Consider the following 25,829-nt stretch of genomic DNA (forward strand, 5'->3'; position numbering starts at 1 on the left):
TGCATGGATGGAGGAAAAAAGTAGGAAAGCTTGGTTTAAAATGAAGTAGTTGTATTGGTACCTCCATATCCTGCTCAGCATATGAATGGGGTTTTTATAATCTCTGGTATAATTCATTATTAAGTGATACAAATGATTGAATAGGGTGTACACACACACTTCATTATTAGCCCTCACTGGAGACCAGATATGAAAATAATTAAGTACTTGCAGGTCACCGTCACTAATAACTTGCTCATAAATGACATATTTCGCAAGCTACACAATCATCTAAGCACTGAATAGGGTGTTACTGGAGTAAAAAGTGTTTAGTACTTTTAGATCCATGAGCATGTTCTAGAAGAGTGGGAAGCTGAACTAAGCGGTCACATGAATGTAACAGGCTGTTCCTCAAGAGGCACAGTAGTTGCTTAGCATAAAGTAAGTCCTGAGATCAGTGTCTACATTTTGTGAGGGTTTTCATTTTTGTTTTTGTTATTTTTCTTTCCTGGATTTCATTCTCCCTTATGGGACATACACTGCTACACAGAAATGCATGTGTGTCAATACTTTCTGGGTGGGTAGGGGAAAAAAATGTCCTAGAGATGGAGCTGGAGGGGGAAAGGAGATGGTCTGTTCTCCAGAAGAAACCCTGAGCGTGTTTTTATTTTGTGAGCTATCATTTAGGAGAAGAGTTTCCACTGAATCAGTGAAAAGGAACAAAGGAGTTCAGAGATTTTTATATAGGAAGGGGTGAATTTTATGAAAAAAGTAAATCTTTGGCCCTGAATGGAGTCTGTGCCCTGACCCACACTGGGGAGTGGCACAGGGATGTACTTCTAGATTTTGGATTTAGATTTGATGGCTGGTGAGCACAAATATGTATGGACAACAGACACCTAAGAAAATGTCTTTCCTTAATGTTTGCTCACCTTGGTGCCTCCATTCTCTGATGGGCAGGTTTTTCATGCCTGGATTTCTCCTGAACCAGTTTCTGAGAGGGATGCACTGCACCGTGCTGGAAGAGAAAGGAGAAAAGATTGTTGTTGGTGTCTATGTGTGTGTCCATACACACACACAAAACCATACTAATTAATATAGAGGTGTCTGGAGCTAGGGACAAAGCATGTAACTACAGATGAGCAGCTTGCAGGTCTGACTCCTGCTGAGTTTCATAAATCTGTTTCCCTGCTGATAATCTTACTTGCATTATATTCCCACAGAGAGTGGGTCTTCTTTGCTCTCATATATGAAATCTACCCCAGAGAAACGCTCTCACAAGGAGAGAAGACTCAGTCATTGTTCTGTTGAAGGAGAAAACTTCACTTCCATTCTTCCCCTGCTATGCAGACAGATTTGGATGCTTTCAGACATGTTTACTTTCTCCAAGCAAAGAGTTGTTGCCAAGCATGTTTTTTCTGCACCCTATGTAGTGCCTGTAATGGAAAAGAAGACTTGAAGGAAAAAGGAAACAATAGAAAACAGGGGGGAAAAGCAGAGTATGAGTGGTGGCTTTCTTATTAACTATATCCTAAGCAAGCCCACTCCTGTCTGCACTAAACCCCTTCTGTATAAAGGACCTCTATGGCCCCTCTCCCTCTGCTCCATGTTCTCCTAGAACAACCTCCTTTATGGCACAACCAAAGGACCAAACATCGTGTCTGTTGCGCTAAGTCAAGAGACTGTGGAGCACTTTGTTCCACTCCTATCAGCCAGAATGTTCACAGCCCTCATTCGTAACGATTGTCTGGCCTCATAGAAAGCACAATCAGTAAGGATTATTTGGCAGCATGGAAATCAACATGCGAAATGAGGAGAGACTGTCCAGAGCTGAACTAGCACACTAAGGACTACCTTGGAAAAGATGATCTAACAAAAATAGCTAAGATTGAGATAAAAATGCTTAATTTTTTTGGCTTCACATAGGAAGATGTCAAGTATACATTATTAGATTGAGAGGGGTTCTCGTTAATGCATATAAATATCTCAAAGGTGGGTGCCATGACGATGGTGCAAGACCCTTTTCAACGGTGCCCATTGACAGGACAAGGAGCAATGAACATAAACTAAAACATAAGAAGTTCCAGCTCAACACAAGGAAGAAATTCTCTACATTGAGGGTGGCGGAGCTCTGGAACAGGCTGCCCAGGGAGGTGGTGGAGTCTCCCTCTCTGGAGATATTCAAAACCCACCTGGATGCGTTCTTGTGTAACCTGCTCTAGGTACCCCTGCCTTGGCAGGGAGGTTGGACTAGATGATCTCCAGAGGTCCCTTCCCTTAAAAATGGTGTGGTTATTATAAAAAAATCATGAATTAAATCTTATTAAATTATAATATCTTTTAGTATAATTAAATATAATAATAATAAAAATAATAATAATAATGAATATTATGATGAGAAAAAACTAAGCACTTCCCAAAGCATTGCTGCAACAAGGATTTCAATGTTTACCGCGGGGCTGCCACCTCTGCAGTAATTTTTTTTTGTTTGTTTCCCCCCCCCAAGAAAAAAAAAGATGTGACTTGCTTCCGTACCATACATGGTCGAAACGGCTCTAGGAGCGTCCGCCTGAGAGGTAGCGTAGCCGCCCTCCTGTTCCTCACCGAGGGACCAAAAAATTCCCAAGTGGGGAGGGAAAAAGTTTGGCGTCTCCTTCGAGCCGGAATCGAACCAGCGACCTAAGGATTCCCGCGGGGCGAACCTCTACAGTCCTCCGCTCTACCAGCTGAGCTATCGAAGGGACCTGCTGCCCGCCCCCCAGCGGCCGCACAAGGAGCCGCCCCGCCCCGCCCCGCCCGGAGCCCCGCGCATGCGCACTGCTCCGCCGTCGAGCAGGGGCCGAGCGGCGGGACGGGGGTTCCATGAGGGGGCGACAGCCGAAACCAGCCCCACATGCGGGGGCCAGTGGCGCAATGGATAACGCGTCTGACTACGGATCAGAAGATTGTAGGTTCGACTCCTGCCTGGCTCGCATCTCTTTTGGTGCCCCCTTACATCGTGACCGTCACCAGCGCCCTTCGCGGCAGTGTACGGGCACACCGGTTCCAAAGGCTAAGATCACTAGTGAGCTGCCTCAGTTATTTATTTGTAAGTCAGTTATTTATTCATTCACTTTTTATAGGAAACTAGTGCTCAATCCACAGACTGATGTGTCCAGCTCTGGGGTTCTCAGCACAGGAAAAACGTGGGCCTATTGGAGAGAGTCCAGAGGAGGGACATGAAGATGATGAGAAGGCTGGAGCATCTCTCCTATGAAGACAGGGTGAGAGAGTTGGGATTGTTCAGCCTGGAGAAAACAAGGCTCCAGGGAGACCTTAGAGCACCTTCCAGTAACTAAAGGGGGCCTGCAAAAAGAGCTGGAGAGGGACTTTTTACAAGGCTGTGCAGTAGTAGGACAAAGAGCAATGGCTTTAAACTGGAAGAGGTAGGCTTAGGTTGGATATAAGGAAGCAGTTTTTTTACAATGGGATTGGTGAAATACTGGAACAGGTTGCCCAGAGAGGTTGTAGATGCCCCATCCCTGAAAACATTCAGGGTCGGGTTGGGCAATCTGATTGAGTTGAAGAGTCCCTGCTCATTGCAGGGGGTTGGACTTGATGGCCTTTAGAGGTCCCTTAAACCAAACCATTCTATAAGTCAATGACTATGGCTACTCTCAAATCTAAACATGGGGGATGCCTTCCTCGCTTCTCCTTTCTGTTCTTCATACAATGCTTTATACAATGCAAGCTGTTCTTTATACCGTGCATAGTCTTTATAGACACCAAAAATGTTTGTTTTGTTGCAAAAATCATACACTTTTCATTCAACTGCACAACGAGAGTGCTCTTGCCCTTCTCAAGGCTAATGGATAATCACCATTATCCATTAGTCTTCATCACAGCAGCATTGCAGCTGCCTTCAGAGACCCCTGTTTGTTTTCTTGGCTGTGGTTTGTAAGACTGACCATAGTGTGTCGGGCCAATGCCGAGCACACTGCTCCTCTGCTTGGGCCCAAATGATTTTCCCCCGTGTAATGTGTTGGTGTGTTAATCAAGTTGAGTTGCTGGCACAGTTAAAGCATTTGACAAGCTGTATCTTTAAATGGTTTGAAAAGTTTAAGCCTACAATGGTGTTTTGCTTTGGGAGATGCAACGCTCCAATGACATGCTGGGTGGACAGATGGGGTTAAAAAAAAAATCATAGAATGTTAAGGGGTTGGAAGGGACCTTAAAGATCATCTAGTCCCAACCCCCATGCCAGGCTGGGACTAGATGAAGTTGCTCAAGGCCTTATCCAACTTGGCCTTGAACATTGGCAGGGTTGAGACATCCACAACCTCTCTGGGTAACCTGTACCAGTGCCTTACCAGCCTCAAAGTGAAGAATTTCTTCCCAATATCTAACCTAAATTTCCCCTCTTTCAATTAATACCCATTACTCCTTGTCCTACCACTACAGTTCCTGATGAAGTCAGGATGGTGAGATGAGATGAGGAGAAGAGAAAAGAAGATTGAGAGAGTGAAAGATAAAAATGAAAGGTCAGGATGCTGAGATCAGCTGAAAAACCTTACCCCCCTGCGAGTTACTAGGGCCGGTGACCGGAGAGTAGAAAAAACAACAGCGAGCCAGGCAGGAGTCGAACCTACAATCTTCTGATCCGTAGTCAGACGCGTTATCCATTGCGCCACTGGCCCCGCACAGTATCGGGGTTGTCTCCACAGACCTTAATACCGGAGGGACCCCCAGCCGGGCCCCAGGGCGCCCCTGCAGCGCTCCGGGCCCGACACAGGTCCCGCCTGGCATAGGCCCGGCCTGAAGCAGGGGCCGCTCCCACCAAGGCCCGGCCCGGCTAAGGCCCGCCTGAGAGCCGTGCAGCCCGCGCATGCGCGGAGCGATCCGGGCTACGCTCTTAGAGTGTGGCGGCGAGGTGAGTGGCAGGTCCCTTCGATAGCTCAGCTGGTAGAGCGGAGGACTGTAGAGGTTCACCCCGCGGGAATCCTTAGGTCGCTGGTTCGATTCCGGCTCGAAGGAGACGTTGTTTTTTTTTCCCCTCGCCCTGTTATTCGAAGTGCGTTTACACATCTTCTCTTTGACGTTTTGCAGATACGGCTGTTTCTCTCGAAGGGATCCGGCCTCATTGCAAACCGAGCCTCTCGCTGACTCTCAGGAGCGGCTGTTCCTGCGGGAACTGCGAGTGCCGCGCCTGATGTGGGACTGCCAACACCCCGTGAATTTCTAAAGGAAAACAGGGTGTACGTTGTTCATACTTCAACTTAACGACAAAGCAAGCCCGTGCAGGAGGATACCTGTTGAGATCCCTTTATCTCATCACAGTTAATTAGGATGTTGAAATACGGAGGGTCATTTTTCCAAGCCTCCTCTCCTCCGAATGTTTAGACTCCACTTTTACAGAATAGGGCTGTATCTATATATTTACACACTGCCACAACGTTTTCAGATTCAGCCCAGTGAAGTGTTCAGGGCCGGGCTGAACTGGGCTCTGAGCAACCTGGAGGGTGCATCCCTGCCCATGGAAGTGGGGTTGGAACTAGATGATCTTTAAGGTCCTTTCCAACCCAAACCATTCTACGATTAGCATGTATTAACTCTCCCACTTAGTGGGAAATTGTGTGTCTTTACTAGTGTCTTTCTGTTATCTTGTAGGTGTCTGCCTTCCCAACCCTGGGACAGGTGACACTGGCACAAAGGACTGAGTCCTCTTGTAAGAAACTCTGTACCTGTTCGTCTCTCAAAGCAAAAGGAGAAGCTGGATGTGATGACTGAGCTGACTTTAGTTTGTGGAGGGAAGGAAGGGGGTTGCTGTCATCTATGGTCTTTCACCCTGCTTTGTAACAGCACAATGAACATCATCTTTTCTACAGGAATGATAACACAGAAAAATAAATCAATAATTTTAACTGTACTCAGTTTTGTATACTTCTTAATTTTTCTTTAGATTTCTTTTAGATTTTATTCTAAAAAGAGGCAGAGATGTAATTCTTTTTGACTGAAATAATACCAGTATTCATTCTAATAGAAGGTAGGTAATGAAATTAAATTACATACAATTATATTTGAAGCTTTTCAGATTAAACAGAGTGGCTTATCTCACAAACTTGTGGGGAGAAAAATGCACAAACTACATAAATAACTGGTTACATGGTAGTATGCCTAAATCTTCTATCATGCCTCTTCTGTTTGGTATTTTGAGTGAATCTGGGTATGTGTTAATATCTAAACACAAAAAGGGATGGATGTTTGAGAATACATCCAGCCAAAACAGTTGCCCCTTGTCCATTTTTTGAATGCTTGGGCTTCTGTGGTCACAGAGACTGGATACTATCCTAGTGAGAAATATTCCTGTCTTATAGCACTTATCTAGCACTCTGTGCTGGCTCTTGGACTGGTGCAAAACCCCTGAGTGACATGCTGGATGTCTCTGGACTTCTGCTGTTGTCCTCAGCAGCATCATGGTTTCACTCTCTGCACACACCCTTCACTGGGGAAATTGTTTCACAGAGGCTCTGATACCTGTAAAACTGCTGTATTACATCACTTTGTCACAATGATGATTTTTTTTTTTATGTTGTCAAGCTTTCTGCATTGGATAAAGGACTTGTAACGTGCAGCTATAGCTCTGGCTGCTTTGCATAGGTAGGCACATCTACTGCAATCCAGGACTTAGTTCCTCTTCGGGGAAACCCTGAGTTGCCACTTGCAAAGCCATAATTTTGGACAGCTGTCTCAACAGCTTCTCTTGCTGTTACCAGAATGAAGTTGTTAGTGTGGAAAGGTAAAGGGAGTGCTACATGAATTCATACATACAACCTTTATTAGTCAGAGTGGTTGACAGCCAAGGTAGATTTGAATACATGGTTCTTTACATATAAATAAATGTAGCAAAACAGAGCCAAAATTTGAGGATCCGTATATTTCGAGAAGATTATTGGGTGTGCAGATCATGTAAGCATATATTCATGTTAGGAATTTTTCTGAAAAGCAAACAAAATCTCATTGAAAAGCTAAGTCCTGAAATCCTGATTTACCCTTTCTCTACGTGTCCTCAGAACAGCTGATCTTCACATCAATGAGAGAGGCAAATGCCCTGGTACTCTAAAAACTAAGTTTGCTGTTTGATATTAAGCCATGGGTTCAGATACTCAGATCTTTAAGCTGCAAGTCCTGGATAACCCACTCAGAGGTTTGGTCACTGATTTATTCTGAGTTTTTTTGCTAGCTGAGATAATGCATTGTGGATCTTCTGTACAAATCTCTATGTCTGTAAAAGGGATTTGCAAACATGCAGCAGCTTGTCCACCTTTGCATCACACTGTGAGATCAAATCATAAATCTTTCCCAAGGAAAATCTCTCATTTAAAAAGTGTAAATAAGAACCACGTGACTTGTGGTACATCTCAAGCCCATGGAGATCATTTCCTTGATTTCAGTGAACTTTGGCTCTGGCCCATAGAGTGGGCTCCTGAGGGACATTGAAGGTATTGCATGTGAAAAAATTCTCCAGTTGCTTTTGTTATTACGGGATTTACTCTTTCCTCCTTGGCTTTATGCCTGCTCTGTAGCTGTTGTTGAAATCAAAGGTGCAATTTCCAATTACTTTCATGGGAGCAGGAGGACGGATTTCACATTGGAAAGGATTCCACATATAGTTAGATGTAGCTTTACACCAGACTTTTCTCCCGATGCCTCTTTTAACTCTCTGCTGGAAACAGTCACTACGTAACATTTGGACATTTTCACGGTGAATTTCTTTCCCAGACAGTGAAACTTAGGAAATGTCTTTGCTTGCAGATTTGTTATATACTACATGGTCTCCCTACTCCTTCATTCAGGGATAAGGTCTTATACGAGAGCAAACACCCTGCAAAGGGTAATAGTGAAGAAAGCCAAAAGATGTGTTTGTGCCGAGTGGGTGCAGGGTGCAGGAGGGCGATCTGGATTTATGTACCAATGAGTGGTCCCCAAAATCATTTGCAATGTGCAAGTGAGGACCAAGAGTAGCCCATGGGTAGGAGGGAAGCGAGGGTCTGTGCTCAGCCTCAGCCATGCCAAGACCTTCCCTCTTTTGTGAAGAAGAAAACCAGGGCCATTTCTGAGGGCAATGTGAGCATTGGCTGGCCCCAGTGCATGCACTCAGAGAACAGATATATGACCTGAACTGGAAGTAATGGCCTTTAAAATGTCCATGTGTTATGGGACATTTAAAGAAATGTTGAAAGTAGTATTTCTTGACTTTGGAATTACAACTGGTGCTACAAAAAACACTCTTTTCCCATATATTTAGCTGCAGCTGGATGACATTTGCTGTGGAAGGTGAGAATAGAAGGAAGATAATAATGTTTCACAGCTGTGGGATCCAATTCTAAGCACGGGAATAACACTTTTGACTAGTTATATATTCCTTGGTTTGTATAATTTAGTGGAACATGCGGCCCCCTTTAGACCACAGCACACAAAAATAGTATATGACAGAACTGACAGTGACTGATGTAACATGATCAATAAGGAGAAATCTTGGACTTAAACTACTATGTCAAATCAGTGAAGTGCTAAATTTAAGATCTAAGAGGTATTCCTTTAGCTCTTACAAATCAGTGGCCTAATTTCTTTGTGCTTGATTTAGCTATACCCACATATATCTCCACTGACTTGTGGAGTGGTACACTTGAATGTACACCTCATCTCTAACTCTTAATTTAAAATCATGTCATGTACTCTTAAAGCCCCTGGGCCTAGGGCAGAGGAGAGGATTCAGTCTTGCCCCGATGAGCTGGTGAGGAGAACACTCACTCCTTTGCTCCTTGCCTTCCCTGCCAAGTCCTCTCTGCTCCCACAACCCCAGTGCCTGCACTGGTGTGATGGCTCCCAGCCTAGTGCCAGCAGGGCAGTGGGGCCAGAAACAAGAGGTATGGGGAATAAGCCAGCTGGCAGAAAGCTGTTGGCTGGGAAGCAAATGGGGGACCTTTGCCACAGGACTGTGAGAAGGTCTGGGGCAGCCCAGGGCCAGCCTTCCTCTCCATGTGGCATTTGCCCACTGTCTCATGGGTTTTCAGCTTGTGCAGGGGAAGACACAGAGCCAGTGTGTGCTTCTCAATGAAGCTCCTGGATTTGGAGTGACCTGAACAGTAACCACCAGCAGAAGAGTTCCCGAGCACTTTGTCCTGGCTCAGGTTTATAATTGCCAGAGATGGGTCCCAGCAAGCCAGTAGCTGCTTTCCAAAGAGCACTTCCCTCTGGGAAGGAGAACCCTGTCTGTCTTGCCACCAACTTTCCCCCTGAGGTCTGCTAAAGAGCACTTCCTGGGCTCCCTCACAGGAAAGTTTCACATCCAGCAAAACTGCTCCATGCAAAGAAAGTTCCTGGAACAGGGAGAGGTGGAGCCAGTGTGTCTGGAAAGATACTCAAGACTGTGTCTGGGAGGTGAAACTATAGCTAAGGGCAGGGAGAAGAGCAACTATACCAAAGGGAATATTACCAGAGGGAAAGACCATGTTGAGCCTGGCAGTTTGATGCCGTGAGAGACCAGCATGCTGGTCTGTAGAGCTCTGTACTGGCCATAGATATCTCCATGCACAGTGCAGGTTATCAACCTATTGGAAGTGGCCTAGAGGAAGATTCTGCCTTGATAGGAAACAACTCTCAGTTTACTCTTGATTAGCTTAAAGACAACTACAAACACAGGCTGCAGAACTTATCGTGTGATTTTTCTTGCTGTGAGACTCAGTGAGCAGCACCAACAGGTCATGCTCTCCTGCTCTAGGAGTCTGTGCGATAGCTCCGATGGCTGTCCCCAATTAGTTGCGTCTTCTCCGTTACGTTAGTTGGCTGAAGCACGATAGGAGTTTCTCCATCTAAATTGGGGAGGAGGACAAATAAAAATGTAAGAACCCTCCACTTGCTACCAAGTCAGATTTCTTGTTAGCACTGCAGCATTTCATCCGCGGTTCTGGTTACAGCTTAGTCTTGGTTTCATGGACAGCTGTGTGGGTACCGAAGAGGTGGCAATGCCCACACCGAGTCTACAAATGCTCTTACTCCTTGTCCTCATACAACGGCAGGTTTCTGGGTGACTATTGCTGCTGCTGTTAAACTGGACATTTGCCGTACCTGGTGCTTTGCAGACATTGCAGGCTCAAGGTTCCTGCCTGTTCCAATAGCAAGTGCTTGTTCCTGCAAATGTCTGAATGTAATGAGCACTGTTGTGAGTCAGCAAGCACTAACCTTGGCAGTGCTTGTGAGAATGGGACAGAAATGAGTCTTGAAGTTAACAGTAAAGAAAGAAGAGAGTTAAAAGGGAAAAAATGCGTGAGCAGTAATACACTTGAGAGGGAAGAAATCATATATATCCTGAAAGCCAGCTAGTTAAATAAAAATGTTAAATTGAATTTGAAGTCTTATGTAATATATATACAATAGGACTCTGGGAATTACTATTTTAATGAGTTTGGAACTACCGAAATCTCATATTATCACTATCTAAATCCTTACTACTGTGTACTTTCTCATTCTGTACAGTTTTGTGTTTGCTTTTCCAATATATCTATAAAAATGCATTTGTTGTAGAGTGGAGAAAGTTGAGTGGAGGAAAGTGAAGTCTTTACATAGTTCCTTGATGGCTGTTGTGTTCCCTCTGATAATAAACAAGGTTTGGTTGCCCTTCTCCTGGGCTCCTTTCCAACCCACATTTTTTTGGTAGGGAGGAAGGGGCTCAGGTCTCAGAGACTGACTTTTAAAGGTTCAGCCATCTTAGTGAAGTGTTTCACATGAAAAATTCTAGACTATCTATATCTTGATACTAACAGAGGCTTCACAGTAATTGAATAAAAATTATAACTTTTTTTTCCAAATGACTGAATATTCAGAAAAAACCCTCATCTGACATTTCCTCCTGTTTACATGACAGTTGACGGGATGAATCATGGGCAAAAGATGTAACGTACAGGAGTAACTTAACCCAGAGTAGGAATCTAATTGCACGCCATACGGCTTCCCCTCAGTGGGGGTAGAACAACTTTGACTCTGTCAAGGTGAAAGGCAAGAATGATTAAATGCCAGGCAGCTTCTCTGTATGGGCAATTCCATATTTAGACACAAGGTCAAAGACAGACGTGTTTCATAACTTCTAAAAGTATATGAGTAATTAATGCTTCGAGCTCAGCTCAGGCTCGTATTAGTTTGGCAGTTCCAATCCATTTTTAAGTTGCTGTGTATTTTCTGGTTTTCTAAGCAGCACTCCCTCCCACCCTCTGCTGCCTCCAAGTTGTTCATTTGCTGGAAGATCGCTGATGGAGGGCAAAGACTAGCAGTCCATTTTGCTGTGATACCCAGGTGTGCAACAGGAGAACAGGACCCAGTGCAAATTTGTCGTGTTGCCTCCCGCTGATCTGCAGACAATTCTGAGCTGACACTCTCACCAAGCATTTTGTTGCTTACACCTTTCTAAGATTTATGATGGGTTTTTTTTTAATCAGAACAGGGATAATAAACTGTACAGATATAGTCTGCTAATGGCAAGCTGCAGAATGGAGGTGAGGAAGAATTCACAGTTTAAACTGCTTTCTATAGATAGCTTCTGCTCACTGTTCGCCTACATTTGTATCATATGGAGTGCGGAGGAGACAATGAGGTGATAAAAACTTACTGCTTCTGAGCTGGGAAAGTATTTTGTTATTCAGGTTCTTTTATTCTTTCTCTTTTTTTTTCTCTCCCAGAATTCATTTTCTGTAAAATGCCTTGCATTGTTCTTACAACGATAACCAAAAAGGAGAGAACAAACCTGCCAAACTGCTTTGAGTGCCTCATTACAGTCTGAAGTACAAAGGCAATCCAAATTCCAATGCCACCTCCTCTGGGACAACAAAAAGTTAACAAAAATTTTGCCATCAACTTCAGTGGAAGCAAAATCTGTTAACCTGCTCTGTGTGTGTGGGAGAGTGATGAACTATTGCATGTGTCCGTGCAGCAGATGAGCAAGTGATACTTCCCTCTGCCAGTGTATTTTCACAGGCCATCCTTAACATCATGGCATGACACCACAGATTACCCTACCTTGCACCTTTCTAATGTCATGTTTGATTTGAAACCCTAAAAAATTTCATGTTTAAAATATAATAATACAAATATAAAATTTAATTGTTGGTCTTCCATTGTACATTAGGCCACAGTTTTCTAGTACAAATCAATAGTTGGGAGAAGAAATCATTGTAAGCTAAGTATGTGCCAGGGCTTGCAAACCCCTAATTTTCTTTAGTTCTGATGGTCATGCTACCTATGGAAATGCATGCTCTAAAATGAATCTCTCAAGGGAAATATTGTACTAGCTGAGCACTAAAACTATATATGTATTTGATTAAAATATTTGACTAAAACCTTCATCTAGAGGAGTATGAATTCCCCTAGAAATTCTCTCTAGACAAATAGCATTTCAATAGAACTGATGCCTTTGACATGATTGTGTTGATTTCAGTGACAACTCACTTTGTTTTTACATTTTAGGGAATGGATCACTGATTTTTGGCCACACATCTTTTTTTTTTTCACTAATAATTATGTTTTATGGTATGTTAATTTGAGGAATGAAGTCAACTGTGTAAAACCTCAATTTTGGTAATGACAAATGTGAGGGACTGAAAATTATTATCGTTGTGTCGATTCAATAGATGAAGTCTAAATCTCGACTCCCACAGCAACAGCTGCTGGGGACTCGCTCTCTGAGGGTTTTAGCATCAGAAATGGTGATGTTTTGTCCTCAGAAAAGCAATGAGTGACTGCAAAATATGTGGATAACTTTAAGTGTGGCCTTAGCTTGAGAAGCGTAGCTTGAAAATCTTAGCTGGAGCATTTTGACCTCAGCAAAAAAGTTCTGGTTAGCAATAATATAGATGCTGGGGACAGCAGGAAGCAAGGAAATTAATTACTGGCAAGAATGCTCAGTCTGTGGGCAGAGGGCATGCAAAGAATTTGGATCCTAATAGGATCTCCTCTTCCAAAATGAAATCTGCTGCAGGAGTGATTACAGTTTGTCTCTGAATTACATGCAGGAGCATTTCTATTATTTACCTAAAGGAAGCCATGAGTATTAATTTCTATGGACCAGCATTTGAAAATATCTGGTGGAAAAGCACAATCCCTTCCATTCTAAAAATCAGGTGCATCTTTCTGGCCAGCATCCCTAAAGCTGGGGGAGGAGGAAGGGAGGAAGTACAGTTTGATCTGGTTGTCATTCAGTTTTTTCTAAATGCAGTATCTGTTTTCCCTTCAGCTGTAGAAAAGATGCTCATCTTACCCTTGTCATAAAGTTTTCATTTTTATTACTGATACATTGCTCTCTTCTAATAATTTTGAAATAAAGAGAATTCTACTTTACTGAGGAATGCTGATTTTGATTGGGAGGAAAATGTAGCAAGAGAAGAGAAGAGAAGAGAAGAAGAGAAGAAGAGAAGAGAAGAGAAGAGAAGAGAAGAGAAGAGAAGAGAAGAGAAGAGAAGAGAAGAGAAGAGAGAAGAGAAGAGAAGAGAAGAGAAGAGAAGAGAAGAGAAGAGAAGAGAAGAGAAGAGAAGAGAAGAGAAGAGAAGAGAAGAGAAGAGAAGAGAAGAGAAGAGAGAGAAGAGAAGAGAAGAGAAGAGAAGAGAAGAGAAGAGAAGAGAGAAGAGAAGAGAAGAGAAGAGAAGAGAAGAGAAGAGAGAGAAGAGAAGAAAGAGAAGAGAAGAGAAGAGAAGAGAAGAGAAGAGAAGAGAAGAGAAGAGAAGAGAAGAGAAGAGAGAGAAGAAGAGAAGAGAAGAGAAGAAGAGAAGGTGCAAAGACCTAGTTTTGTTCTTTCTGAAGAAATATATAATATTAAATATATATACATATATATTTAATATTGTTTTTAAATACTTTAAAAACCATAATTCCACACTGTGTTAATTTTTCAGACTGATACTTCACTAAACATTTTAAATTATTTTTTAAGTTGGTATCTCAGTGAGACTTGGTGGAAGTAAAGGGATGTCAAGGTGGCCTAAAGTTAAAGAATACCAATACCTCCTGGTACTTGTGCCAGAAGGAGGTAGCAATTTTTTTTCTGCCACTGAGGAATTTTGTGCTGGATTTTGAGAGAGAGCAAAATACCTGCCAAATTAGAAACAAAAAGAAAGGCAGAATTTAAACATCTTCCATCTTCATACTTCAAAGTTGACTTTGGTATCACAGGCTCATGAAGAGCAAGACCAGTTTTAGATTTGTACTTTTCAGGTGCTGAAAGACATAGAGTTTATTAGATTTGTTTCAAATAATGCATTGTGATTATAAAGTTTTCACTAATAGTTTTTATCGCCTTTGCAGAGACTGATCAAGTATGATCAATTTTTAAGCTGCCTGTATTTACCTTGATATGCCTCTAGGCAAAAGCAACTTAAAAACACCACCACGCATTGGCATAACAGTTATAAAAATAGCATTTGTTTCAACTACTACAAGTGTTTTGTTACATATTTATGGAAGGGTAAATTTGTGTGAAAAGTTGGGGGGGAAAAATGTTTTCCTGCTAAGGGAACATGACATTTGCAATCTGGCAGTGCTAATTTAAGCGTAATAAATGTAAGAATATAACTGTAGAAGATCTTCTAAAACAATGGAAGAGAGAAAGAGTGAGCTGACTGCTTAGGTCCTTCCTCATAAAAAAGCATAATCCTGATATCCTAAGTTTATAAAAATTTGCAACTGAAAAGTGTCCTAGGTCCTCCCCTGGTACCTTGGCTTCATATTGCTGGAGCAAGAATCATTGTATGTCTCACCCTGTACACAGCTAACCAGTTCGAGATGTTTCTGCTATCCCTAAAGATGAAGGCAAAACTCTGCCTCTCTCCAGCAGATTAGGACAGGGCTGTTTTTTCAAAGTATGCAACCCACACTAGTGCCAATCAGAAAATCACCACCATCATTCCTTGGTATAGCCAAAACCTGAACATGTAGCTGAGGAAATGCAGCAAAATCAAGAAAAGAGGGTAACCTACTGTGAAGATCTTCCCTCTTCCCCAGGCCCATGTTCCTGTCTGGGTACTCTTGCTCCTGAGTTGGTGCTTGGCCTGTCCCACCGTGAAGCACAGCAGGGAATTAAATGGGCCAGGAACTACACACATTTTTGAGAGGATTAGTTCTCACCTGGATTTTATCTGAGATCTGGGGCCTGGTAAAGTAGCAGAATTGCTACTGCTGGTGCAGAAGAGAATGAACAGCTTGAGGGCTGGATGGGAGAGGGGCAGGACCACAGCAGCTTCTATGCAAACTCTTGGGTTACTGTGCAACTACACTGTTGGAAACATTGCATCTTTTCTTGAAGCCTCTTCTTGAATGGGTACAGTTAGTCCATCATAGGCAGGGATAAATTTTACATAAATAGAACCCAAATGACAGCTTATTCAGGCCAATCAGATATGACAAGCAGCACTCCAGCAGAGCCTAATGTGTGAGTACAGGATCTAGGATATGAAGCAATCTGGGCATGGAGGCTACAGGGTGAACATCACCTCTTATGATAAGTCCTGAGACTTTTAATATTTAAGCGTCTCATAAGAGATACAGGAGATATTTAGCTGTTAGTGCCATAATTTTATTTTTGCATTAATACGTAACTTGGGAAGTTCACTGGGTCATGGTCTTAGCTAGAGTGAATTGGCACATCTCCACTGAAGTCTGGAAGCAGCCTCAGCACTGCGAGCAGAACATCTGGACTGCAGGCTTTAAAGATTGTTTTGAACAGCCTTGCCCCACAGTAAGCCCCTACAATACACACCTCTTTCCATGTCGTTCTTAATTTGCTCTTCCAAATCTTCTGGAGACACACAAAACTCCTGCTGTTCCCCCTCGGGTGCCTTGGGTTTACACTTTCCACAGCAGCAGTTGAAGCAGCAGCAGAGACAGCAGCAGAGGTAGCAGCCCGTCAGCAAGCCACAGACTGCAAACAGGCCCTGGGTTAAACACAGCAGGACGAAAAACCTGTCAGCAGTGACCTTGCTCAGAATTGTGGCAGCCTCTTACAAATAAAGGCAGATCATCAGAGGAACTCTGGTTCCCAAGTACTTGGCACTCAGGAGTCCAGCTGCTGGCCCAGTGCCTCAGCAAGGGCCAGATATCCCAAAGCCCTCCTCACCATCAAGCTCCTACTTGTCACTCAGGACCACATCCACAAAGAAGACACCAACCAACAGGCCCCCCACATGCTCAGCTTTTGAAAATCTGTCTTCAGCTGATGGCCCTCAGAAAAGCCCTCCAGGCAGTATGCAAAACCCCACCCACCTTAAAATGACTCATTTCCATCTTTAAAATGACTCATTTGCCCAAGATCATTTTTGCAAACACTTATTTACTGTCAGATTCTTGTCAATAACAAAGCTGAGAGAAAAAGAAGGAAAGACCCAGATGCATCCCACATAACTTCAGGCACTGAACTAAGGCATCCAAATTAGCCCCTGTGGGCTCCCCACATAGTCAAAGGCAAGTTGAAAACTCCTCCAGAGGGTAATTCAGCCACATGAGGATTTGAATTGCCCATTGGGGGTGTCTCTCTTTCTCCACGTTAGCCTGTGCAGGAGCACACAGGTGATATCTCCTAAATTATACTCCTCGGTCTATGGTTTCTCGATCTGCGGACTCAGGCAGCAAGAAGTTCCCACCCACATGGCCCTTTACTCACTCTTTTCCCTGTGGCACAAAGCAAGAGGCTTCAGCAGAGCCAACGCAATGGCCTGGGGCCAAGACCAGAGATCTCGGTCAGAGTCAAGAGCCAGAAAAAAATAATTTACAGAGCTTTTCTTCCTCCAGACCAGGTCACTGCCCAGGTTCACAGCACAGCTCGCAAGTTACTTGTGTGTGTGCTGCATCACAGCAATAGGATGGGGGACCTTCAGGAGAGGAGTCTTTAGGCTGGCATTGCCACTCTGTGCTCCAGGAGGACATGACAGCAGCCTGGCTCCTGACCTGGGATGGATCCAGGCCTGCAGTGAGATGTCTGTGACACAGGAGAAAACTCCACATCTCTTCTTGGACATAGTGGTATAAGACCAAAGAAAATCCAGTGACATTCCTGAAAAGTGAATCAAAGCTGATGTGTAGAAATAAACAGAAAGAGAATATGCTTAGATTAGATATTAGGAAGAAATTCTTTACTGTGAGGATGGTGAGATACCAGAACAGTTGCCCAGAGAAATTGTGAGTACCCCATCCCTGGAAGTGTTCAAGGCCTGGTTGGATGGGGCTCTGAGCAATCTGCTCTAGTGGAAGGTGTCCCCACCCATGACAGGGGCTTGGAACTGCTTGATCTTTAAGGTCTCTTCCAAACCAAACCATTCTATGATTCTGTAAATGTGTATGTAAAAGCAGCAGAGCTTTGTGGCCACCAGGTATATATGGGTTGGAGGTATAGCCAGACTTTAGCGTTATGGTTATACAGTCTGTTCTTTAATGACTATTCATTATATTCATAAGACAACATGCTGCTGAGGGAGAAAATAAGCACAGATGTCAGGATATTGTCAAACTTTGACAGTGGAGCTATGTAAATAACATTGTTATGTATGCATGTCTCAGGCAACATTAGTGGGGGCCGACTGGAGCATCTTTGAAGGTAATAAGACTATTTATATGCCTAATATTAATAGGCATGTATCTAGAGTGGTTTTAAATGAAAAGGATACTGACTTTTTGTTTTAAAATATTTTCCTTCCAATAGACACCTGAAACTGTTCTAAATGCCAAAATCCCTAAAATAAGTTGTCTGACTGTTTATCATTTATGCCATAATGGAGAATAAATCGCCACTATGTATAGAATGAAAAAAAGGCATAAAAAAGTATACAGAGGGGGAAAACCCCTTGAATTTATTAATGATAACTTTAGTGTTTCAAGATTTCTTGTGCCTATTTTATCGCGGGTGGTAAATCAAGAATCATTTTATTGATGTGATTAATAAACTCTCTTCATGGTAGAGGGAGAATTGGTTTTTGTTAAAATAGTTAAATGAACAAGCCCTGTGCCTGCCAGTGAAGAAGTAGTTCAATTTCCCCTTACCCATGTCTGTATGTTTCCAGTTTAATATGCCTGCTAAGAAGTCTGGCACTCTGAAAAAAAAGTAATCTTCATTTTGCATTTCTCCTTTCCATTGGGTTTCCTAACTGCTAATGATAAACCGCTTCACAGTTGTCAGATTTTATGAGTATGAGCACGCTGGGGAAGGGGAATATTTGCAGTTGAAGAGGGAGATAACAAGTGAAGGCTGTGGTCCGTATTGTCTTCTACCAGAATGGAGAAAATTAGGGGTTCAGCGGTTATCTGTAGATGATGCATCAGACTCAAATAGTATTATAATTCAAAAAAAGCGCGATTTGGTTGCCTCTTTATGCTTTGAAAGTGGCAAGATTTTGGGTTGAGAGAGAGTGACAATCCTCAAATCCTCAAATGAGTCTATATACATATTTTGGATTTTTTGTACAAAATTCATAAAACCCGGGAAGCACTGATTACTTTTGCTATTCAGCACATCTTGTCTCACTTCTGGGATACAGCTTGCTTGAAACAATACTCACATTCCTCCTTTAGCTGTTAGGGACTTATTAACTTCTCTCTGTACTCTCCACTGCTCTCCATATAAGTCAAAGTCACAGTTGTTATTTCTGTTTCTGATTTTCTAACCCCAGAGGATTTTATCCTTCATAACATCTCCATTAAAGATCAGTAAGTAGAAGAGCAAATAAAAGCTAAAAAAAAAGCAGCAAACAGTGAAGAAAATCTTGTTTACAAATACTGTTAAAGGACTCAACGCTGCTGTTCTCTCAGCACTAAGGCAATGCTTCCTGGCACCTAAAACATGACAAAAGGGCTGCAAGAGATGGTGGACAGCAAAAGAGAGGGAATGATCCATTCAGCAGCTATAGTGGGATGTCCAGCCTGCAGCAGGGGTCAGCTACAACAGCTGCAAGCAGGCAGCCTCCAGCCTGTCTCTGAGGGGGCAACTGAGCCTTTGGAAGTTTAATTTAAAGGTTTCATTCACTGCATTTGAGCAGTGTCCATCTCATACTGATTCAGCAGACAAATTATGGCTTCTCAGGCCCACAAAGTGCCCAGGTGACTTCCCAGTTTAAAGGGGACTTCAGAGCAGTGCAGCATTGGCTTGATCTGTGCTGAACACAAGAATCCGTGTTCCACAGTTTGCAGATAAAAGGTCTCATAGTGTGCTTGCTTCAAACAGTACAGATCATTTTCCTATGTATTCCATTACAGTCTTTTGTTTCCTATGCTTCTGCTGCTGCAAACAGGTGGGGACAGCATGGATTTTGCACATTTGCAATTCTGTTTGTTCCATATCTGTAATATTTCAATACTTGCAGAAGCACTTGAATTTGACATATACAAACATCAGAGGACACCAGTAAGATAAGAGACCGTGTGAACCCAACTCCTTTATAACTAGAACAGCCTTGTTTTACCTTGAGCAATATGTAAGGTTTTGATATATCATTCTCTTCCTTTCCTACTCTCTTCCTCCATTCCATTCTTCCAAGCTTTTCTTCCAGTTCCTTTCTCTCACCAGGACACATACATGATGCCATAAACACAGTGTTATTATTGCTTACTTATGTTGTGTGCTGTATATAGCAAATAAGACAGTTAAATTTGTAGGATAATAATTTATTAACTGGTTATCACATAAGTGAGACTTCTTGTTTTTGGATAATGAGTCATTTTTTTTAAGTCATTACTGAAAAGAAAGTCAAAATTATCCTGGAGCACTAGATTCAAATCTAATGAATGTTTAAAAGTGTTACAAAACATGTACTGTAACTATTCACCAAGTAAAAAACGAGTTTCTATATTAGCATTAGTCTAAGCTTACATTACATTCTGCCTCTGTCGATTTTCCAGATAATGTTGTTGCTTTTTTAAATTTTTAGTAGCAGTTTAGAGTCTGATCCTATTATTTGTTAAGCCTGTAGAGAAACCATGTTTTTCAATGGGTCCTTGTGTATGTAATAGTCCATGTGCATTGTAACATTTGATTTCCAACAGAAAATAACAGATTACCTTTGCCCACCAGCTTGAGAGCATGAAGTAGGTGTTGACATTTTCCTCACCAAACTGTTCCGCCACGTAGAGCCCTAATGATCCATATTTGTCATATATATTTCTCTTGGACAGATCAGTCAGGGTTGCGTGAGCATTGTTGATCTCTTTAAATTTTTCTGCAGCCTCTGGATTGTCTGGATTCTTGTCAGGATGGTATTTCAGAGCCAGTTTTCTTAAACATAAAAAACAAATAAACAAAAAAACAGAGGGAAAATAAGTCTTTTGTATATGTGCATATATACAGACACAAAACTCTATCAAAAATATTTTAATATAGATATAACAATTCTGAACAGTGTGTTCAGGCTTCTTTTTTCCAGCTCTGATGTACTCAGTGGAAGAAAAGTGACACAAAGGGATTGAACATGAAAGTTTTGATAAAAGAGGTGTTTCTATTACACTGAGAATGAACTTTGTGTATTGATACCTAGTCAGCTACTGTGTTAAAGGAGATGGTGATACATGCTGAAAGCACAGATTGCAGCATGATAATAATTCACAGGCATTTGTTGCATTATGATTGCCAACTCATTTGCATAATTTAGCAGGTTTCGACAAAGATAAAGATTTTTTAAAGGTTGTTTAAAAACATGATGATTACACTGTTTATCCAGGCAACATTATTTTCTTTATGGCAAAGAAAATTCTGTATTAAATTGCCCATTTATAATAACTATATTAAAATTTTGTAAACAGTGTCTGTGTTTGCAGAAGCCCAGACGGTGATGATGGAAAACACAGTTAGGAGTTGCAATAGAAGGAAAGCATCTTTCTGAAGCACAAGGTGGAAAAGCATAATAAGTAAACCCTGGTTTCTAGTGCCTGTCTTCAGGCCTAATTTCCCACTGCTGCACTTCTGAGTCGGTCCTTAAAGCAGTGGAAGATGACTGTCATAGGATCATAGAATGGTCAGGGTTGGAAGGGACCTTAAATATCACCTAGTTCCAGCCCCCCCATGATGAGCAGGGACATCTTCCACTAGATCATGTTGCTTAAAGCCCCATCCAGCCTGGCTTTGAACACTTCCAGGGATGGAGCATCCACAAATTCTCTGGGGAACCTGTTTCAGTTCCTCACCACCCTCACAGTATAGAATGTCTTCCTAATATCTAATCTGAACATACTCTCTTTTAATTTAAAGCCATTAGCCCTTGTCCTATCACTACATGCCCTTGTGAAAAGTCCCTTTCCAGCTGTCTTGCTTTAGGTACTGAAAGGTGCTCTAAGGTCTCCCCAGAGCCTTCTCTTCTCCAGGCTGACTCTCTCACTCTATCTCCATAGGAGAGGTGCTCCAGCCCTCTGGTCATCTTCATGTCCTTCCTCTGGACTTGCTCCAGCAGGTTCATGTTCTTATGTTGGGGTCCCCAGAGCAAAACGCTGTACTCCAGGGAGGTGGTGGATTCACCGTCCCTGAAGGTTTTTAAAGATTAAACTGGATGTGGCGCTTAGTGCCATGATCTAGTAACCACAGTGGTGTTGGATCAAGGGCTGGACTTGTTGATCTCAGAGCTCTTTTCCAACCTGGTTGATTCTATGATTCTACGATTCCATGTGAGGTCTCATGAGAGTATAGTGTCAACTAGTTTGGGCTGTTTATGCTGGTGGGAAGCCTTTGCTAGGACAGGGCTGGATACTGCCTTTTTCCCCTGACTGTACTCAGCGCTATGGCATCCAAAGACAGGTATAGTTTGAAAGGTACCGTGTGTGACTGTTGGCTCACAGTGCTGAGGAAGCACAGCATAGAGGAGGAAGAGTTTGCTTCCAGCCATATTGAAGCGCTGGCAGTGTGAGCTGACACACACTTGCAAAACAAGCATAAACAGAAGTGTATCTTTTCAGAAATCACCACTCACTTTGAAGAATCGGAAATAAGATTTTTCCGTGACATTAATTTAATGACTAGTGCTGACCTCTAGTGGCCTCAAAAGTCATTTAGTAGTATTTTAAACTGATTCAATCACAAGTCAAGCTATGATGCATTTTGTAAATATTATCTCTGAGTGTTTCAGGAGCCAGCCATGACTGCTACAAGCAAAAATACTTGTGGTGCGAAGGTAGTGTGCTTACACTTCCTCTAACAAATTTAACCTCAGAGTGGTGTCCTACTTGATTTTCCTCTGAACTCCCAGTACAGGATATTCCTTCAGTAAAATGTAACTGCTTTGCTCCTGATGACAGTTCCCACCTGGAAGACATTCTGCCGATATCAAGACTGATAAGAGCCTGGGAACAGCCTCTGCCAACAATCTCTTCAGTTCTGCTGAACTCAAGTCATAGAACCATAGGTTATAAATAACTCCTTAAACATGTCTCTAATAGCATGAAGGGGATCACATTCAATCATATTTAATATACCATTCATATTGTACCTTAAACTTAAATTTTTGGTCATGTTTAACATGTGCCCTAAACATAATAAAACATGAAACATAAGAACTGGAAAAGCAAGCTAAATCATGCATAACTAATGACATTATGTGCCATCCAAGTATTTAAGCAAATTATGCAATTTACCCTGTTTTTCTTAGCTGAAAACAAACCCCAGCAATTAGAATTAGGACAAAAAAAAAAGGAAGGAAGAGATATTACTTTCAAAACCCATGTGTGTCGCTGGCATTGGATAACCAATTGCCAGCCTTTCTTTCTTTTTCCACAGACCCAAAGACATCTTCTGTCCTCCCCATATCTCAAACAATCTCATAAAAAATAAGAATTTGAACACAATGTAGCTTTGAAAAGATGAAAAACCTAAGTTGCACACTCACTTTCCTTAGAATGTTTCCAGACTACTAACGGGACTACTTTCAAAAATTAACAAAAGATGTCATACGTTCTTATGTTGATTTGGGAAAACTGTCTTGACTACAAATAGTACATTACCAAACCAACTCTCTGCACACTGACATAACATATACTAATTGGTGATGATTTAGTAACAGGAAAGAGATCTAGATACTGGTACTGCAATTCGTATGAGTGAGAAAAACGATTCTGTTAGGTACAACTGAAGAAACAATAAAAGTAAGGACAAGAACTATGTGACATAGAGTATCAGCTAAAGAAATTTCCCTGTGGGTCCCTGGAAAAATTATATTCCTAGTTACGTGATAAGCAGCGTTCATTATGAAAAAATAGAAGAATACAAAATAATGGAAAGTAAATGAACACAGGAGTTTGCTGGCTACTTCCTATGCCAAAACCATGGATTTATGTCCATTCATATTTTTCTCATGGTGAATGGCATTCTCCTTCACCACCTTAGGATCACTGCCCACTGCAGCCCTCCACAGCAGCAAGCAATGTGATGTGTTTGGGAGATAAAAATGACAACAAGCAGAAAAGCAGCTATTGGACAAGATGGATAGGGCGCTCATGGAAATGAAGTCAGTGAAATAAGCTTAGGATCTCTGTCAGTGGGACACTTAGGCTGAGAGATCAGCCTGGTGAGATCAGACCAGGGTAGGTCTGATGAGGGTACATCTGGGTGGAGGTAGCAATATTTTGAAGACAAGAAAGTATGTTGTATAAGGTAAAATATTGCAATGTTATGGAGTATAAGAGAATGTCAGCAACAGGTTCCATGCTTCCTTCACCAGCTCAGCTGGTAGAGTGGGTGATTTCAGGTTCCTTGACATTGCCATCATTAGGTTCCTAGTTCAACTCTAGCTCAAAGGAGTGTCCTTTTGGCTCTGGCACAGACACTGCAGTGCTTTTAGGGCATCCTGAATCAGTGGTGGGTGTCTCTGAGGGGTGAGGCTCTCAGGCAGAGCTGCAGGGTGGGGAATTAGCTCAAGTGGTAGAGCGCTCGCTTAGCATGTGAGAGGCAGCGGGATCGATGCCCGCATTCTCCAATGCTTTTCATTCCCCTTGCCTGGACACAGGGCCCTTTGGTGGGATCCCTCTGTCCACTGGGGGCTGTGGGGGGATTTATGGTGTGCCCAGATTTACAAAAGACAAGAACATCTGGGGCTGTATCAAAAGCACTACGGGCAGTTTGACAGAAGACCTGATTTTCTCTGTCTTTGCTTGACAGTTCTCAAATATCAAGCCCAGTACAGAAAACAAATCCATGAAATGGAGCAACCTCAGTGGAGGGCCACCAAGGATCCCAAGGAACGGAGATTTCTCTTTAAGGATGGGCTGAGGAGAGTGAGCATATTCAGCTTGGAGAAAGAGAGATTCAGAGGACTTGCACATCACCTTCTATTGCTTAGGTGTAGGTTATGGAACAGTTTTGCTTAGTTTGATGCTTGACCAGAGGGCAGAAGACAGCAGAGTGAAAGGGAATGAAGGGAAGTTGGGGAAGGATCTGGGTAAGCTGTGTGTGGTAGTGAGGAGAGTGCAGCTATCGCTGATGTCCAAGGAAGCAGGGAGTGTTTCTGTTTGTGGCTTGCATGATTGATGGGCTAAAGGGATTGAGCAAGGTGTTGTGATGTTGGAGGTGTGGCTGTTTGAAGCAGGATGTTGTAAGAGAGGCATGATGCTGTGCCATGGCTGTGGAAGTGCTGGATGAGTGTGTGATGGGTGAGGCAGTGGTCATCGCCCTGTGCTTCCTTCGATAGCTCAGCTGGTAGAGCGGAGGACTGTAGGCTCCCTTCCACGGCCATCCTTAGGTCGCTGGTTCAACTCCGGCTCGAAGGAGTGTCCTTTTGGCTCTGGCCCAGATCCTGCAGCACTGCTGTGTTTCGGCCCTATCCAGATGCCTTCCCTTCAAAAGGCTGTCCAACATGAGCTCTTGCCTCAGTTTGGGAAGACGATCAGACAAGACATTTCTGGATGAACCAGAACCCAGTAAATTGTGGGTTTGAGCACTGGTGTTGTCTGGGATCACTACCAGTAGGAACCTTATTGGTTGAGTTGTTGGTGGTGTGAGAATGAGGCTAAGAGAAGCCCAGGCTTTGGATGCAAGACATCTTGAGTCAGGGGTGGGTGCCTGCGAGGGGAGAGGCCCTCAGGCAGAGCTGCAGGGTGGGGAATTAGCTCAAGTGGTAGAGTGCTCGCTTAGCATGTGAGAGGCAGGGGGATCAATGTCCACATTCTCCAATGCTTTTCATTCCCCTTGCCTGGACACAGGGCCCTTTGGCAGGGGTCCCTCTGGTGCTGTTGGGAGCTATTTGCACCTGGGCTGCACAGAAAACAACAGCACCCAGGGCTGTATCAGGAGCAGAAAGGGCAGTGGTTTGGGGTACTTTAATCTTCTTCTTTACTTGGGATTTGATCAATATCCATGCTCATCTTTATGCATCCTCAAGTGAAGTCCTCAATGATTGAGAAAAGCAAAATATAAACCTAATTTTTAAATACGGTAAAAAGGGTGACTCTGGGAACCACCAAGCAGTGAGATTCACCTTGCTCAGGTCACAGAACAGATCCTTCTGGAAGATATGTCAAGACATGTGAAGACAGGGAGGTGTTTAGAGACAACCAACATGCCTTCATCAAGGGCAAATTATGACTGACTAATGTAGTCAGTCCTAATCTAGTCTAGGCCTTCTACAATGGACCGATTGCATCAGTGGCCCAGGGATGAGCTACGGATGTTGTCTACCTTCTCTAAGGCCTTTGATGTTATCCTACACAACATCCTTGTCACTAAATTGGGGACATAAGGTTTTGATGAATGGACTGTTCAATGAATAAGGAATGGGTTGGATGGCCACATCCAAAGAACTGTAGTCAGCTGCTCAATGTCCAGGTGAAACCAGTATCAAGTGTTGTCCCTTGAGGGTCTGTATTGGGACCAATACTAT

General features: G+C 42.8%; 1 protein-coding gene and 6 non-coding genes across 7 annotated transcripts in view; 4 read left to right on the forward strand and 3 right to left on the reverse strand.

Annotated features, from left to right (window-relative positions):
- Window positions 1-2,630: 2,630 nt before the first annotated feature.
- TRNAY-GUA (transfer RNA tyrosine (anticodon GUA)) lies at window positions 2,631-2,720 on the reverse strand. The gene is given in 2 exon segments: window positions 2,631-2,666; window positions 2,684-2,720. It is a non-coding gene; the product is annotated as a tRNA-Tyr (tRNA).
- Window positions 2,721-2,878: 158 nt separating this feature from the next.
- On the forward strand, window positions 2,879-2,951 carry TRNAR-ACG (transfer RNA arginine (anticodon ACG)). The gene has a single exon. It is a non-coding gene; the product is annotated as a tRNA-Arg (tRNA).
- Window positions 2,952-4,582: 1,631 nt separating this feature from the next.
- Window positions 4,583-4,655, reverse strand: TRNAR-ACG (transfer RNA arginine (anticodon ACG)). The gene has a single exon. It is a non-coding gene; the product is annotated as a tRNA-Arg (tRNA).
- Window positions 4,656-4,902: 247 nt separating this feature from the next.
- On the forward strand, window positions 4,903-4,992 carry TRNAY-GUA (transfer RNA tyrosine (anticodon GUA)). Its single transcript is given in 2 exon segments — window positions 4,903-4,939; window positions 4,957-4,992. It is a non-coding gene; the product is annotated as a tRNA-Tyr (tRNA).
- A 1,930-nt stretch (window positions 4,993-6,922) lies between these two features.
- The window catches only part of DNAJC5B (DnaJ heat shock protein family (Hsp40) member C5 beta), a 33,242-nt gene continuing 14,335 nt past the window's right edge, over window positions 6,923-25,829 (reverse strand). Inside the window, exons 2-4 of the mRNA XM_064660732.1 lie at window positions 20,038-20,251; window positions 15,755-15,929; window positions 6,923-9,830 (exon numbers count right to left, since the gene is read on the reverse strand). Of these exons, the coding sequence (XP_064516802.1) occupies window positions 9,736-9,830; window positions 15,755-15,929; window positions 20,038-20,251 (484 nt within the window). The 3' untranslated portion in view covers window positions 6,923-9,735. The remainder of the gene's footprint in view (window positions 9,831-15,754; window positions 15,930-20,037; window positions 20,252-25,829) is intronic.
- Window positions 23,858-23,930, forward strand: TRNAA-AGC (transfer RNA alanine (anticodon AGC)). The gene has a single exon. It is a non-coding gene; the product is annotated as a tRNA-Ala (tRNA).
- TRNAY-GUA (transfer RNA tyrosine (anticodon GUA)) lies at window positions 24,632-24,720 on the forward strand. The gene is given in 2 exon segments: window positions 24,632-24,668; window positions 24,685-24,720. It is a non-coding gene; the product is annotated as a tRNA-Tyr (tRNA).

Source organism: Pseudopipra pipra, chromosome 1, assembly GCF_036250125.1.
Source record: "Pseudopipra pipra isolate bDixPip1 chromosome 1, bDixPip1.hap1, whole genome shotgun sequence".
NCBI lineage: Eukaryota > Metazoa > Chordata > Aves > Passeriformes > Pipridae > Pseudopipra > Pseudopipra pipra.